General features: G+C 45.1%; 1 protein-coding gene across 1 annotated transcript in view; it reads right to left on the minus strand.

Moving 5' to 3' along the window:
• The window catches only part of hepacam2 (HEPACAM family member 2), a 142,411-nt gene that overhangs the window by 81,130 nt on the left and 46,331 nt on the right, over nucleotides 1–14,950 (minus strand). The window contains exon 4 of the mRNA XM_068009996.1: nucleotides 6,488–6,784. Within this exon, the coding sequence (XP_067866097.1) occupies nucleotides 6,488–6,784 (297 nt within the window). The remainder of the gene's footprint in view (nucleotides 1–6,487; nucleotides 6,785–14,950) is intronic.

The raw sequence follows: 14,950 nt of genomic DNA on the forward strand, positions 1-14,950 counted from the left end.
GCAAATGAGTGTTTTATAAAGGTTCACCATAACTTCCTTATTTTTGTTTTCTATGCTTCCATTTATAAAGCCCAGGATCCCTTCTGCCTTATGAAGCATTTTCTCAATCTGCCATTCCATCTTAAACAATTTGTGCACACATACCCCCAGTTCTATCTGTTCCTGCACCCCCTTTAGAATTGCACTTTTATTTTACATTTTCTCTCCTCTTTCTTCCTACCAAAATACACTATTTCACATTCTCTGCATTAAATTTCTTGTCACATGTCTGCACGTTCCACCAGCCTGTCTATGTCCTCTTGAAGTCTTTCACTATCCTCCTCACAGCTGACAATACTTCAAAGTTTTGTGTCATCTGCAAAGTTGGAAATTGTACCCTATGCACACAAGTCTCAGTCATAAACAAATATATAGAACAGCAGTGGTCCTAATACTGACCCCTGGGGAACCCCACTGTATAACTTCCTCCAGGCTGGAAAAAAAAAATTCATCCTTAAAACCTACCTCTTTGATCAAGCTTTTGATCATCTGACCTAATATCTCCTTTTGTGGCTCAGTGTCATACTTTGTTTTATAATGCTCCTGTAAAGCACCTTGGGACATATTATAAATCAAGGTGCTACATAAATGTAAGCTATTGTTGTCCTTGTTGTTGTACCACAACTTTGTTTCCTGTCACTCAACCAACTTCGTATCCATGCTACTACTGTCCCTTTTATTCTTTAAGTTGCAACTTTACCGACAACCCTGTTATGTGCAACTTTACCAAATGCTTTTTGGAAGTCCATGTACACCCCATCAACACATTACTTTCATTAACCCTCTCTTGTTACCTCATCAAAAAAAACTCAAGTTAGTTAAACACGATTTGCCTTTGACAAATCCGTGTTGGCTTTCCTTAATTAATCTACATCTTTCCAAGTGATTGTTAATTTTGTCCTGGATTATCGTTACTAAAAGCTTTCCCACCATCAAGGTTAAACTGACTGGCCTGTAGTTACTGGGTTTATTCTTATGCCCTTTTTTGAACAGAGATGTAACATTTGTAATTCTCCAGTCCTCTGAAACCACCCCTGCATCTAAGGAGGATTGGAAGATTATTGACAGGACCTCTGCAATTTCACCCTTACTTCCCTCAGTATCCTGAGATGCATCCCATCCAGTCCTGGTGACTTGTCAAGTTTAATACAAACAGCCTTTCTAATACCTCCTCTATCAATTTTTAGCCCATCCAGCATCTCAACTACCTCCTCTTTCACTAAGACTTTGACAACATCTTTTTCCTATGTAAAGACAAATACAAAATAGTCACATAGTACCTCAGCCACAGCCTCTGTCTCCATGCGAAGATCCTCTTTTTGGTCGCTACCTGGCCACACCCCTCCTCTTAATTTTTTTTATATTATTCACATGCCTATAAAAGACTTTTTGGATTCCCTGCCAGTCTCTTCTCATATTCTCTCTTTACCTCTCATTTCCTTTTTCACTTTCCCTTTGAAGTTTCTATATTCAGCTACGTTCTCACTCATATTATCAACTCGACATCTGTCACATGCCCCCTTTATCTCCATCACTTTATATCTTTTGTAATCCAGGGAGCTCTGTCTTGCCCTACCTTTCTCCCTCATTGGAATGCACCTCCACTGTTCCCAAACCATCTCTTCTTTAAAGACAGCCCACTGTTCTGTTTCTCCTGCCAATCTTTAATTCCAATTCCTGGATCAGATGTTTTCACCCCACTGCAATTGGCCCTCCTCCTCTTAAGTATTTTTACTCCAGATTGCTCCTTGTCCTTTTCCATTACTAATCTAAACCTTATGATCACTGTTCCAGAAATGTTCCCCTACTGCCACTTGGTCCACTTGACCCACCTCATTCCCCAGAACCAGAACCAGAAAAGTCTCCTTCCTTGTTGGGCCAGAAAAAGACTGATCTAGAAATTTCTCCTGAACACACTTCAAAAAAACTCTTCTTCCTCCCTGCCCTTTACACTATTAACATCCCAGTTTATATTATGATAATTAAGTCCCCCATTATTAATACTCCATAACTTTTGCATCTCTCTGTAATTTCCCTGCAAGTTTGCAGATCCATATCTTTCCACTAGTTGCTGACCTATGGAATACACATAGTAGTGCAATGGTACCTCTATTGTTTCTTAACTCTAACCAAATAGATTCTGTACTCGACCCCTCTAGGACATCTTCTCTCTCCAGCACTGTAATATTCTCCTTAATCAATACTGCCACCCATCCTTCTTCCGTTCCTTCTCTGTCTTTCCAGAACACCCTGTATCCAGAAATATTTAATACGCATTCCTGCCCTTTTTTGAGCCAGGTCTCCATTATCACAACATCATATTTACATCTGTGCCTGCAGCTCACCAACCTTATGTACCATGTTTTATGCACTTACATAAATGGACTGTACCCCAAATGTCGACCTTATTGCATTCCCTCTTAATCTAATCCCACCTATTACCTTACTATTTCTTACTCTAATGCTATCTCTCTCTACCAATCCTTTGTGCACCTTGTTTCTATTTTATATTGCTACATCCTGGTTCCCATCCTCCTGCCAAGTTAGTTTAAACCCTTCCCAACAGCACTGGCAAACTGCCCCACGAGGACACTGGTCCCAGCCCTGTACAAGTGCAACCTGTCAGGTCTGTAAAAGGTCCCAACACCGTCAAAACAGGTCCCAATCTCTCAGGAATCTAAAGCTCTCCCTCCTGCATCATCAGTCAATCCATGCATTCATCTGAATGATCTTCCTATTTTTATACTCGCTAGCACTTAGCACTGGAGATTACTACCTTTGAGGTCCTGCTTTGTAATCTGTTTCCTAGCTCCCTAAAATCCACCTGCAAGACCTCATCCCTCTTTCTGTCTATGTTGTTGGTACTGATATGGACCACAACCTCTAGTTGTTCACCTCCACTCTCAGACTGCTCTGCAGTTGCTCAGTGACGTCCTTAACCCTAGCATCACTCCATAACCCTACCCTTGTGCATGCTTCCTTTCAGATACCCAAGTCGTGCAACCTGGCCAGGAAGTGGAGGAAAAGCAAGAAGAGAATGATGAAGATACAGCACCATTACTTGATTTCACACTCTTCTGTGGCTTGGCCACATCAAAGTCCTCATGTGAACCATCATGCATCAGAACCCGTGTGTGACTTTGCCTGTCAGTCACCTGCGATACCCTTGCCACCAGCCCTGGCTACAGCTAACTTGTGTCCGTCGGTTTCACCACGTGCAGTTCCCGTCTCCATGCTATCCTCTAAGATGCACACAGTGCCAGTATCTGAGCTGGTGGCTGCAAGTGTGAAATCAAGTGACGGTGCTTCTTTAGCATCACTCTCTTCTTGGTCTTCCTCCACTACCTGACCAGGTTGCACTTCTTGGGTATCTGAAAAGGAAAAAGGCACAAGGGTAAGGGTATGCAGTGGAGAGGTTGGTGGGGAGGGTTAATGTAAGAAGTGCATGCTTACATCATCTGCAACTTTTAAGAGATTTTGGGATGAGGGAGACATTGGAGGCGAGAAGGAGAATTTAAGTGCAAGGATATTATCTTTCATGGATTCAGCTCCACGACTAACCACAGCCTCAGTAATGGCCCTTCCTATAATGGCCAGCATCACCTCCTCAAAGGGGGTTAGAGCATGTGCAGGCCTGTCCCCCTCCAATTAGCTCCTGCTACTTCCACTGTGCACCACCTTCTTCTGCAAGAGAAAGGGAAATGTGTCACTGAGTGTTGTGCAATATGTTTGAATGATGTGGCTGGCATGGTTGAATAGCTCGCAGTGTCAACAAGCTGGGAGATATGGGTGTAAGGCTTGCAACAATGCAAAGTGTGTGAGGGTGAGGTGAAGCATATGAATGTTAGGTACCAATGATGATTGATCAAGATTGTTGGTAGGTGACTGATTGGGGTGTGGTGATTTGAGCAGCAGTTGAGGCTACTTGTGTAGTCGGTCAAGTAAGACATTTGAAATGCATTCACTGACCTTGATCTCTTGCATGAGATCATTAAACTTCTTGCAGCACTGCATCCGGGCTCCTGGGCCTGCATTCCGACCACTGACCTCCATGACTATCTGCACACACTGCTTTTTCACCATGTGCCTGGAGGGTCTCCTGACCCTTTCTATGTCCTGCACCGCACCAAGACTTCCAATGCAGCACTGGAATACCTGGGTTGCCACTCATTCCCATGATCAGCCAGTCTTCTCTCTTTACCAGGTCATATTCAGTTCACAAAAGGATTCCCAGTACCTGCTTCAGACACAATGCACTTTCACTTTAAGAGGTGCAGGCTAGCTTTAAGCTGTACAGACGAACTTTAAGTAGTGCTAGCCAGTAATGATATTGGGCCCCTTGCTGATGTGTCCAGCCAAACAACAGCATGGTTAATGCTGGCTGCACACAGAAATCATGACAATGAGCAGGCGGCACCAAGATGACATTTTGCCTGCATTATATTCAATGGGTGTGGGGTAATTGTGCATCGCAATCCTGGCACCGATACTTGGGGACTATCCAATTTAGCCCCTATGGACTTTCAAAAGGTCTTCAATAGGGTATCGCATAATAGACTCATGGCCTGGTAGAGGACATAATATTAATTAATGGGTTCCATATCGCCAAAGTAGGGAAAACATTTCCACTTTTTGTGGGGGTTGGGGTCCCAAACTACTATTTCTCCTTCTTTGGCCTCCTTATCTCGAGAGACAATGGGGAAGCGCCTGGAGGTGGTCAGTGGTTTGTGAAGCAGCGCCTGGAGTGGCGACAAAGGCCAATTCTAGAGTGACAGACTCTTCCAGAGGTGCTGCAAATAAAATTGGTTGTCGGGGCTGTTACACAGTTGGCTCTCCCCTTGCGCTTCCGTCTTTTTTCCTGCCAACTGCTAAGTCTCTTCGACTCGCCACACTTTTGCCCCGCCTTTACGGCTGTCCGCCAGCTCTGGTGATCACTGGCAACTGACTCCCACGACTTGTGATCAATTTCACAGGACTTCATGTCGCGTTTGCAAACATCTTTAAAGCGGAGACACGGACGGCCGGTGGGTCTGATACCAGTGACAAGCTTGCTTGTACAATGTGTCCTTGGGGATCCTGCCATCTTCTATGCGGCTCACATGGCCAAGCCATCTCAAGCGCCGCTGGCTCAGTAGGGTGTATATGTTGGGGATGTTGGCCGCCTCGAGGACTTCTGTGTTGGAGATACGGTCCTGCCACCTGATGCCAAGGATTCTCCGGAGGCAGCGAAGATGGAATGAATTGAGACGTCGCTCTTGGCTGACATACGTTGTCTAGGCCTCGCTGCCATAGAGCAAGGTACTGAGGACACAGGCCTGATACACTCGGACTTTTGTGTTCTGTTTCAGTGTGCCATTTTCCCACACTCTCTTGGCCAGTCTGGACATAGCAGTGGAAGCCTTTCCCATGCGCTTGTTGATTTCTGCATCGAGAGACAGGTTACTGTCCATAACTAGGGGCCATAAATATAAAATAATCCAATAAAAAATTCAGGACAATGGTGAGAATGTGGAACTCACCACCACATGGAGTAGTTGAAGGGATTAGCATTGATGTATTTTAGGAGAAGTTAGATAGGTACACGAGGGCGAAAGGAATATGACGGTAGTGTGAGATGAATCAAGATGGGAGGAGGTGTTTGTGGAGCATAACCACCGGCATAGACCAGTTAGGCCGAAGGACCTGTTCCTATAGTGTAATTTAATGTAAAGTCCGTGCTGGATTCTTGAAAATTGACTGCAGGAGGCTTGCTAGACTAGTACAAGAATCCTAGATGTAACAGTAATGCAGTTCACACATAAAGTGAAAAAGACATCTTAGCATAATACAATACAAGAGAATAAACAAAAATGTGGTGTTCAGTCCATAGATGTCTAATGTAGTTGCTATTTCAATAACTAAAATAACCCACTCGTAAGGCAAGGTGATTTCCTATTTGCAGCTGGGCTGTGAGGCGAGGGACCCTTGCCACACAATCTGCTCATTTATTTGCGAATAAGTCGAGTTAACATTCCAGCAAAACTATAATGATTCTCAGTGGATTCCTCATCCACACAATGAAATAAGTCCATTGTTTGTTTGAGAATGAGGAAAAAAATTGGCAAGTAAAATCAAGAAAACCCAAAGATTTTTAATAAATATATGAAGAGCAAGAGGATAACTAAAGAAGGAGAAGGGCCTATTAGGGAGCACGGGGATAACCAGTGTGTGGAGACGGAGGAAGCTGGTATGGTTCTTAATGAATACTTGCATCTGTTCTGAAAAAAAAAGAGGCACGATACAGATATTGCAAACAGGGAAGGGGAGTGTGATATATTAGATGTAATTAACATAGTGAAAGAGGAAGTATTATGCTGTTTAACATCTTTGAAAATGGATAAATCCCCAAGCCCAAATGAAATGTAAAAGGCTGCTATTAATGCGTTGATATCAATAAGCTCATACATACCAGTAGCAGAGAGTATGAGAGTGAATTGAGTTTCATCCCGTTTGCCAGTGATATTGTTGTAGACACAACACATGTAGTCGGCTTTCTCAGCTACTTTTTCAGACTTGATATTTAACACTGGCCCCCACTGGATGGGTGTTGTCTTGTTGTTGTCTTTTTGGAACCATGAATAGACATTTGGTGGGTTGGAATTTGCTGAACATTTAAACCAGACTGGCTCTCCTTTGCCAACAGCAAACACTCCTTCACTAATTTTGAATCGTGGCTCCGACTTCACCATCAAATCATAGGGACCATCTGAAAAGAATTAAGTGAAATAAAGATTACTGGAAGAATAAGAAATCTAAATTCATTCTGTAAAATGCTTTGAGATTATTGGAAAATGAGATAAGACTTTATGTCTTAAATTAAAATTTCCACAGTATCGGTGGAAACCTGGTGGAACCCTGAAAACATTGGAATGAAAATCAGGTGGGTTCTATAATGGATAAGATGGGCCAAATGGCCTCCTTCAATGCTGTAAATTTCTAAGATTCTATAACTTATTTAATGTATAATTAACAATAGAATCAATTTAATTCACTTCAAATTCTATTTCCATTTAATTCATCTGCCATTCAAGTTGTATTTTTGACTATTCAGAAGATGAAAATGATCCCGATATAAATGCAAGTATATTCATTTCATTTGTATTTTAGTTCTAGCAACTAAGTATCACATATGAGTGTCAATTCACACTTAGTACGTTTCTTGGATGTGCCGTTAGGGCTGTGTAACACATGGGCCCAAGAGGATCTCAGTCCCTGTAACCAGTTGCCGCTGGCAACATAGCTCAGCCTAGGCTCTCAGCCTAACGTATTCCATGTCTGCATGCTGGTTGCTGCCAATCTTCCCCATCATTGGAGAAGTCAGGGGTAGCGTTAGGGCCATGCAACCCATACCCCAAACAGAAGTCAAGTTCCCAAACCGAACCCATAGCAGGGCGAGCCTGTAAGACAAACGCCACCCCTGCCATTTGTTTCAGGATAGCAGACATAATTTACACTGATCAGTTTTACTTTCTTGTGCATTCATGAATTGGAAGATATCTGGAAGCTCACTATGTGTAAAATGTCTGAAAATAAACTTTTTTTTGCTTGAAATAGATAGGTTAAATTCCGTGAGTTGTGCTGATCGTGGAGAATAGAATACTCAATTTTACACACGCCAGTATAAAAATTCTGTGCCTTAATCCAACCTTTTGCTGCAACATACATGCTGTACGAGATTATTAATTGTCAAATTATGAACAGTTTACTAGTAGGGAGTCACATCTTCAGCAACTGCTTGAATGTCAGCCTTGACTCACTGGTAGCACTCTCACCTCCATGTCAGTATGGTTGTGGGTTCAAGCTGCATTCTAGAGACTTTAGTTTAGAGATACAGCACTGAAACAGGCCCTTCGGCCCACCGAGTCTGTGCCGACCATCAACCACCCATTTATACTAATCCTACACTAATCCCATATTCCTATCACATCCCCACCTGTCCCTATATATTTCCCTACCACCTACCTACACTAGGGGCAATTTTATAATGGCCAATTAATCTATCAACCTGCAAGTCTTTGGCATGTGGGAGGAAACCGGAGCACCCGGAGGAAACCCACGCAGACACAGGGAGAACTTGCAAACTCCGCACAGGCAGTACCCAGAATCGAACCCGGGTCCCTGGAGCTGTGAGGCTGCGGTGCTAACCACTGCGCCACTGTGCCGCCCCTTGATTACATAATCTAGGTTAACATTTCAGTGCAGTAGTGAGGGAGTGTTACACTGACAAAATGTGTTGTGTGCCCGATGAGACACTAAACCGAGGCCTTGTCTGCCCTCTGAGTTGGGTGTAAAAGATAACATGACATTATTCAAAGAAGAGCAGGGAAAGTGTCCTGGACAACATTAACCCCTCGACCAACATCACCAAAACAGGCTATTTCCTCATTCATCTCACTAATATTTGTGGGACCTTGATGTATGCAAATTGGCTGCTGTGTTTTACAACAGTGACTATGGGCTACATTTTACCAGTCCATTGGAGATGGGCTGGGAGGCGGGAGGAGTGGGAATATTACAGTGACAGGCGTCGGGAATGATGTCCAACATTTTTAAGTCGCAATCAGATATTGCTGAAGGCAGTTAGGCTGGCGGAAGGATGTTGCACTGGGACGCAGCAGAAAGGTAATTAAACCTGCTAAACATACCACCTGAGTGCCTTCTCAGACTTGGCAGTTGTATATACATTGCAAGGGAAGCGAGAGGCTCTGAGAACTGAGTGCAGCTATTTGCCATGGGCCTCATTCACTCAGGCATTGAGGCCTCCAGTGAGAGGCATCAAAGAGGGAGCAAGCTGGAGCCACAGGCAGTGGGGAAACAACACCCAGAGGGGCACCAGGAACATGAGGCTGGAAGGGGGCATGGACAAGGAAGGCGCAGAGGGGCACTCAACCGGCCACTTGTTCACAGAAAAGGTACCCACCAGAAAGGGTCTACTGTCAAGGGCTCAACTGCCTGCAAATGTCGGAGCAATAGTATCACCGAAGACTGCAACTATCCAGGGAGGCGGTCACCAAGCTGTGCACCATGGAGGATGAGTTGAGCTCAATGAGAAGTGGTGACCACCTATTGCCTGTGGCATTGTCGGTCCCTGTGGTGCTGAATTTCTACTCCTCAGAATCATTCCAGGAATCATCTGGAGAGATCTGTGGGATCTTCAAGTCTGTGGCTCATTGCTGCATCAAGATGGCCACAAATGCCTCGTTCAAGAGAGCCAGTCTGTACGTGTACTTTTGCACTGATCCAGACAGTTAGGCTGAGAGGGCTATAAGATTCTGGGCCATCACTGGATTCCCCCAGGTTATTGACTGCATGCATGTGGCCATCAAGTCTCCTACAGAGCAGTCAGCAGCCTTCACCACCAGGAAGGGCTTCCACTTGCTCAATGTATATCTGGTCTGCAACTGCCGCAAATGGATCCTTCAGGTCTGCGAAAGGTTCCCGGGCAGCAGCCACGAGGCCTACATAATGAGGCAATCTCTGGTGCCCCCTCGCACTTTGAAGGGCAAATACTGGGTGATAAGGGCTACCCACTGAAGACAAGGCTACCGACACCAGTACGGATTCAAAGCACAGATGCAGAGGACAGAAACAACAGCAGCACAATTTGAGTGACCATTGAGCAGGCCGTAGGCCTTCTGAAGATGCCATTCAGACGTCTTGATCGATCTGATGGAGCCCTTCAGTATGGCCCAGCAAGGGTCTCACAACATGGTGTGTGCTGTGCTCTGCATAACCTGGCACTACAGAGGAGAGAAGCTTTGAACAATAAGGACATCCTGAAGTGCGATGCCTCTTCCAATGATGAGGAAATGGAAGGGGAAGCTGACCAGGTGCTGCATGAATGAAGAACCTCAGAGATCACAGGCAAGATGCCATTAGATAAGTGCAAGGGAGGATCAAGACATGTTTATACAGGCATGTTTTAGATGATCCTTACTAATAGATCCATGCAATACAATAATGCTACAGCCTTCTGCAGTCCCTTTGCCTTTCCCTTGCTAGTCCTTACCATTTACCTGCACCCATAAATACATTAGACAGCAGCATGGTGACTGCACTGACCTCACCAGGTGTGATCCTTCCCATCACACCCTCTGCAGGAGCCAGAGCACTCCTAAAGGCCACCAGTCTGTCAGAAATTAATGATTCCTCTTGTGTTGCACCATTTCAGTTTGAATTAGATTTTTTTTTAAGGCTTATGGGTGTTCCTACATTGTGCTCCCTCTGTGCTGTCAGCAGAGGTGGAGGCAGGCTGCTGACAGTTTTGCTCTGTGGCTTTGGATGACCTTGGTCTTCATCTGGTTGCCTGAGGTCTGGAGGGCCCCGTCATATTGAGAACCTCCTGCACAGATGCAGGAGCTGCCTCTGTCATCATAGCCTCGTGAGGCACTGGTATTACCAATAGAGAGGACGATGAGCTGCCACCCACAGCAGAGCGCCCTGACAGGAGCACCCAGAGGTTCTGGCAGTGGGTCCAGGCACCTTGCTCCCCCACCTCTCACCCAGCCATTGCTCCACAGAGCTCATGGAGGTGGCAATGGCATGCAGATCTGCTCGCAACTCCGGCATCCACGGAGTGGTATATTGGATGTGGCTCTCCATGAGGACTACCAATCTCAATGGAGAACACCATACATGCACATACCAGAGACATGGCTGCACTCATGCCCTGGATGGACTCCTCCTTTGATCTTGCATGGGTGCACATAGCCTCTGGAAGCTCGGCCAGATGCTTACGCACCTCAAGCTGCAGGTCTAGCATCTGCCACCTTGTTGATGACTCCAGAGTTATGTCATTAGCCTGAATCTCAGCATCACTGTGCCCATCCACAGTTCTCCAAGTGTGAGTGGACTCAGCTGTCACAGCCTCCGTCAGCTGCACGGCTGCATCTGTGGTGTGCTCACCAGATTGTGATCCCGTAGCTCGTCACATGTGACAACCCATCAATGTGAAAGTATCTGTGCTGGTGGAGAATGCAGAGAAATGATGTGACAGTGCACACTCTGAGGTCCCCTCCTTCTCCTCAGAGGCTGTCCCCCCAGTCACTGCAGCTGTCTGCTCTCATCATTGACCTGCGAGAGAGAGAAGAGAGAGAGATTTGAGGGTAGTGCACACTTCATCCCATCCTTCAAACTACCTCTGTTCCAGAACTCCATGTAACCAGTGGTGGACACATGAACATTGTGCTTCGTGCTTGCCAGAGGGTCTCTTGTGCACATCCATTAAGACACTCACTCTCTCAGGACTTAACTCTCATCATCAGCTATGGACCACCCTCCTCCAGGTCTCCAAGCTCCAATGCCTCTTCCTCCATTGGCATCAGGATAGCAAAGTATGGGATGCCACCACCCGTCTTGGCTTCCTCTCTCAAGTTGTGCGCTCTCTAGTCCTGCAAGCAGGACTGTTGTTAGCCACCTGCCAATGACACACACAATATCATTGCAGATAGCCTGACTGTCCATTATGGGGGTGCCACAGGAATGCATCCTGCATGCGGCCACTCAATAGCGGCAGTGCAGGAATCAACTCTGACTGACTGGGGGCCTTCAGAGAGGCTGACTTGTATTGACAAAGAATAATGACAGCCAAGGCTGCTGCTTGGGCATTGCCAGTGACTGGAGGGGAATGCCCCTTTCTACCAATTTCATATTCATTCTTAGTCATATTTAAGGCTCCAAGGTTAACATTGTGTGTTGTTCTCTTGCCGGAATGCATGAAGTCATTGACCCTTTTATGGCACCGTAGCATGTGCAAGGGAAAGTGCACGGCTACTGACCTCATCTGTGATCTCCATACAAGCTTGCTTCGTCTATTGGGCCAGTCTCCTCCTCCCATCCCTGGGGAACAGCATCTCCCTCCTTGCCCAAGCAGCCTGGAGGAGCACGTGCAAGGAGGCATCAGTAAACCATGGGGTCAACCTGGATCATCCTTCCAACATCTTGGTACATGCCTCTGATCCAAGGGCTCCCTCTCTGTTCTCTACAAGAGCTGCAGCCATTTAAACTTACTGTTGGCTGTCCTTTAAATATGGTGCCAGCACTGCACTTGCAGCTTGATTTCACACCGCCCACGCTACCTCAGTGGTCGTCTTCCCCACCTGCTGGCAGTTAATTGGCCGGCTCCAATGGAATACAAAACTTTAGCCTGCACCTGCCAGTGCAGCAATGGCACCCGCTTCCGGTCCCAATGTTGGGACCTCGGGCCGTCCAACAAAATTCTGGTTTATATTTCAAAAGCACTTAATTGATTGTGACTCACCTGGAGAATCCTCAGGGTTTGAGAAGGTATTATATCCCTTGGTGGATGTCCTCACACTTAATACATTAAACCATTTGCCATAGCTTTGCCAACTCAGTTAATCTATTTCCCACTGTAACTTCCTGCTCACATCCACACAATTTATTATGCCTCCTAATTTAGTGCCATCTGAAAACATGGATATACAATGCCCTCTTTCTTCATCGAATCAATAATTAATCTGGTGAAAAGCTAAGGCCCAGTTCAGATCCCCAGGGAGTACCACTTATTACACGCTGCCATGCAGAAAGCAAACCCTTTTGCCAATGACACCTGTGCCAGCTCTCGGAAGCAGCTACCTAGTTAGTCCTCTACTCCTGCCCTTAACCCATTCCCTTTTCTTTTTCAAATATTTATCCAGTTTCCTTTTAAAAGCTATTATGGATTCTATTCTCAGCAGTGTTTCCTATAAGGCATTCCACATTCTGAATCCTAAGTGCACTAAAAAAAAAGTATTTATAATGTTTCTGTGCATAGTAACCAGAGCAATTCTGCTCCCTCTTATCGCATTGTAAATAATGTAAACAGGTTGAGTATGTGCTGCTCGTGAGCTTTCACCTTACTTTTTAATGACTGCACAGTATCAAAAAGTAGAAAAATAATCATTGCATATGCAGAAACATCATGACTAAGATTTATGTTCCAATGTCGATTATTTTGCTTCATGAGACTTAGCTGATTTCAACCACTATCCCCAGTGATATGTAATTTCTATTTCTTTATTTGAGTCTACCATTGCCTGACTAGTGTTCCCTTTCCGAGGTCATTCCTTTCCACCACAAAATTGCCATCAAAAAAATATTTGCGGTGAGTTTAATATTTCAATATTGTATGTGTTCAAATTTGAATTTGAGCCCTTAAAGTGACACCAGGATTTTCAGATATCAGCTGAACACTTTAGCAAAATCTGCAGAGAATTTAAACAAAAGCGATGCCATTTCAACTATCATGATTAAGAAACCAGGAAACAAACATTCCCTATAAGAATGAGGTTCCATTAAGAGGCAAAATATAGGGCTGAACCTTAATTCCCAAAAAGAGTGGGTTGTGGTCATGTCAGAGGTTAAAATGGAAAAATCTGAAACAGAAACCAAACCCACCTCAAACCTGCCTAATTCCAATTTTAAGGGAGAGGAGTTGAAGAGTGGGCGACCAACTAAATATTATAAGGAGGCTGTGCACCTTCATTTTAAGAGTCAATCTATTTTTAACCAGGAAACCCAGCAGCTTAAAAAAGAGGCAAGAAGGACTGAATCCATGAGGTAAGTGCCTTTACAGCACTGCTTGTGGATCAGGAGGAGCAGGAGTGTTTTTGCCAGGCCCAACAAGCCACCCTGTAAACCCTACTATCCCAGTCTGTCTGCTCCCTATCCCCAACCACCCTTGTACACCCTGACCAATATTGGAGCCTCTCTCCATAGTTGGGAACCATCCTCCCCACCTCAGACCACCGTAGGACCTTCCCTATGCGATCATAACACACCGAACCATCATGGGACTGCCACTGTCCCCATGATCAGGACCCCTCTACAGGAGCCAGACCACCCACTCTGCAATTCGGACCCCCTCCTGTGATCTTCCCCCCCCCCCCAACCCCACAATCTGGATCTCTCCCCACATACACCCCGGCAATTTGGAGATCCCTAGCAATCATTACTGCCACCTTTTCCCCCACAATCTCTCTCACTCTCCCAATACACCTAGCTGCTCTCGTAAACTTTGGCCCTGTGAAGCAGGCTTCCTACCTGTAAGGTGTCCAGCCTGTTAATCAGGCTGTCTGTGGGAGGAAACTCCATAGAGACAAATTTAAAGCAGTACCATAATTAAATTCTGCAGGACATCCCATTCTTCCGGGTTTCCCAAACTAACATGCACCCCACCTCAGCACCCCCAACCCCAACATGAAACTCATGTCTATTTAAAATCCAGGTCTAGTCTTCCAGGGTTCACATCAAACATGAATTGATTTAGGAAGCACCATGTTGACTTGTCATAGACCACCTCGACCAGCCTGCATAACTATTCAAATTTTGATGAATTTATTAGCAGAAGAGTCCAAACCATGGAGTAAAACAGGAGCATGGAGGTAATTGTTATATAGATGAGAATTTTGAAGATGGCTTCTTTGAATGACATGGCAGCCAATTTGCTTTGTTTATTGTGCTCAGTGAGTTGCTAATGTTTTTGTACATAGTAGCTGCCATTCCAGAATTGTAATCAGGAGCACAGTGAAGCATCGATGCACTTAGAAAGGAGAGACGTGATGTATACTTGAGGGAGAAGGGAATGGAGGGTTGCGGGGACAGGGCGCAAAAGAGATAATTAGAGTGGGAGGAGGTCGTGTGGAGTATAAACATTAGCTTGGGATGAATGTTTCTATGCTGTACCTTCCATGTAATTCTGTGATTCCTTGATATGCATTTCTGGCAAGCAAGGTCCTTCACCAGCAGTGCAAAGATAGAAAACTGTCCTTTCAGAACAGTCGCAAACTACTTCATGATTTGTTGAAAATAATCATTGGCAGATAGGCCCAGCAGAAGGTTAATGCTGCTAGTCTTGTTGGCTACAGGTACT

Source organism: Heterodontus francisci, chromosome 2, assembly GCF_036365525.1.
Source record: "Heterodontus francisci isolate sHetFra1 chromosome 2, sHetFra1.hap1, whole genome shotgun sequence".
Lineage (NCBI taxonomy): Eukaryota > Metazoa > Chordata > Chondrichthyes > Heterodontiformes > Heterodontidae > Heterodontus > Heterodontus francisci.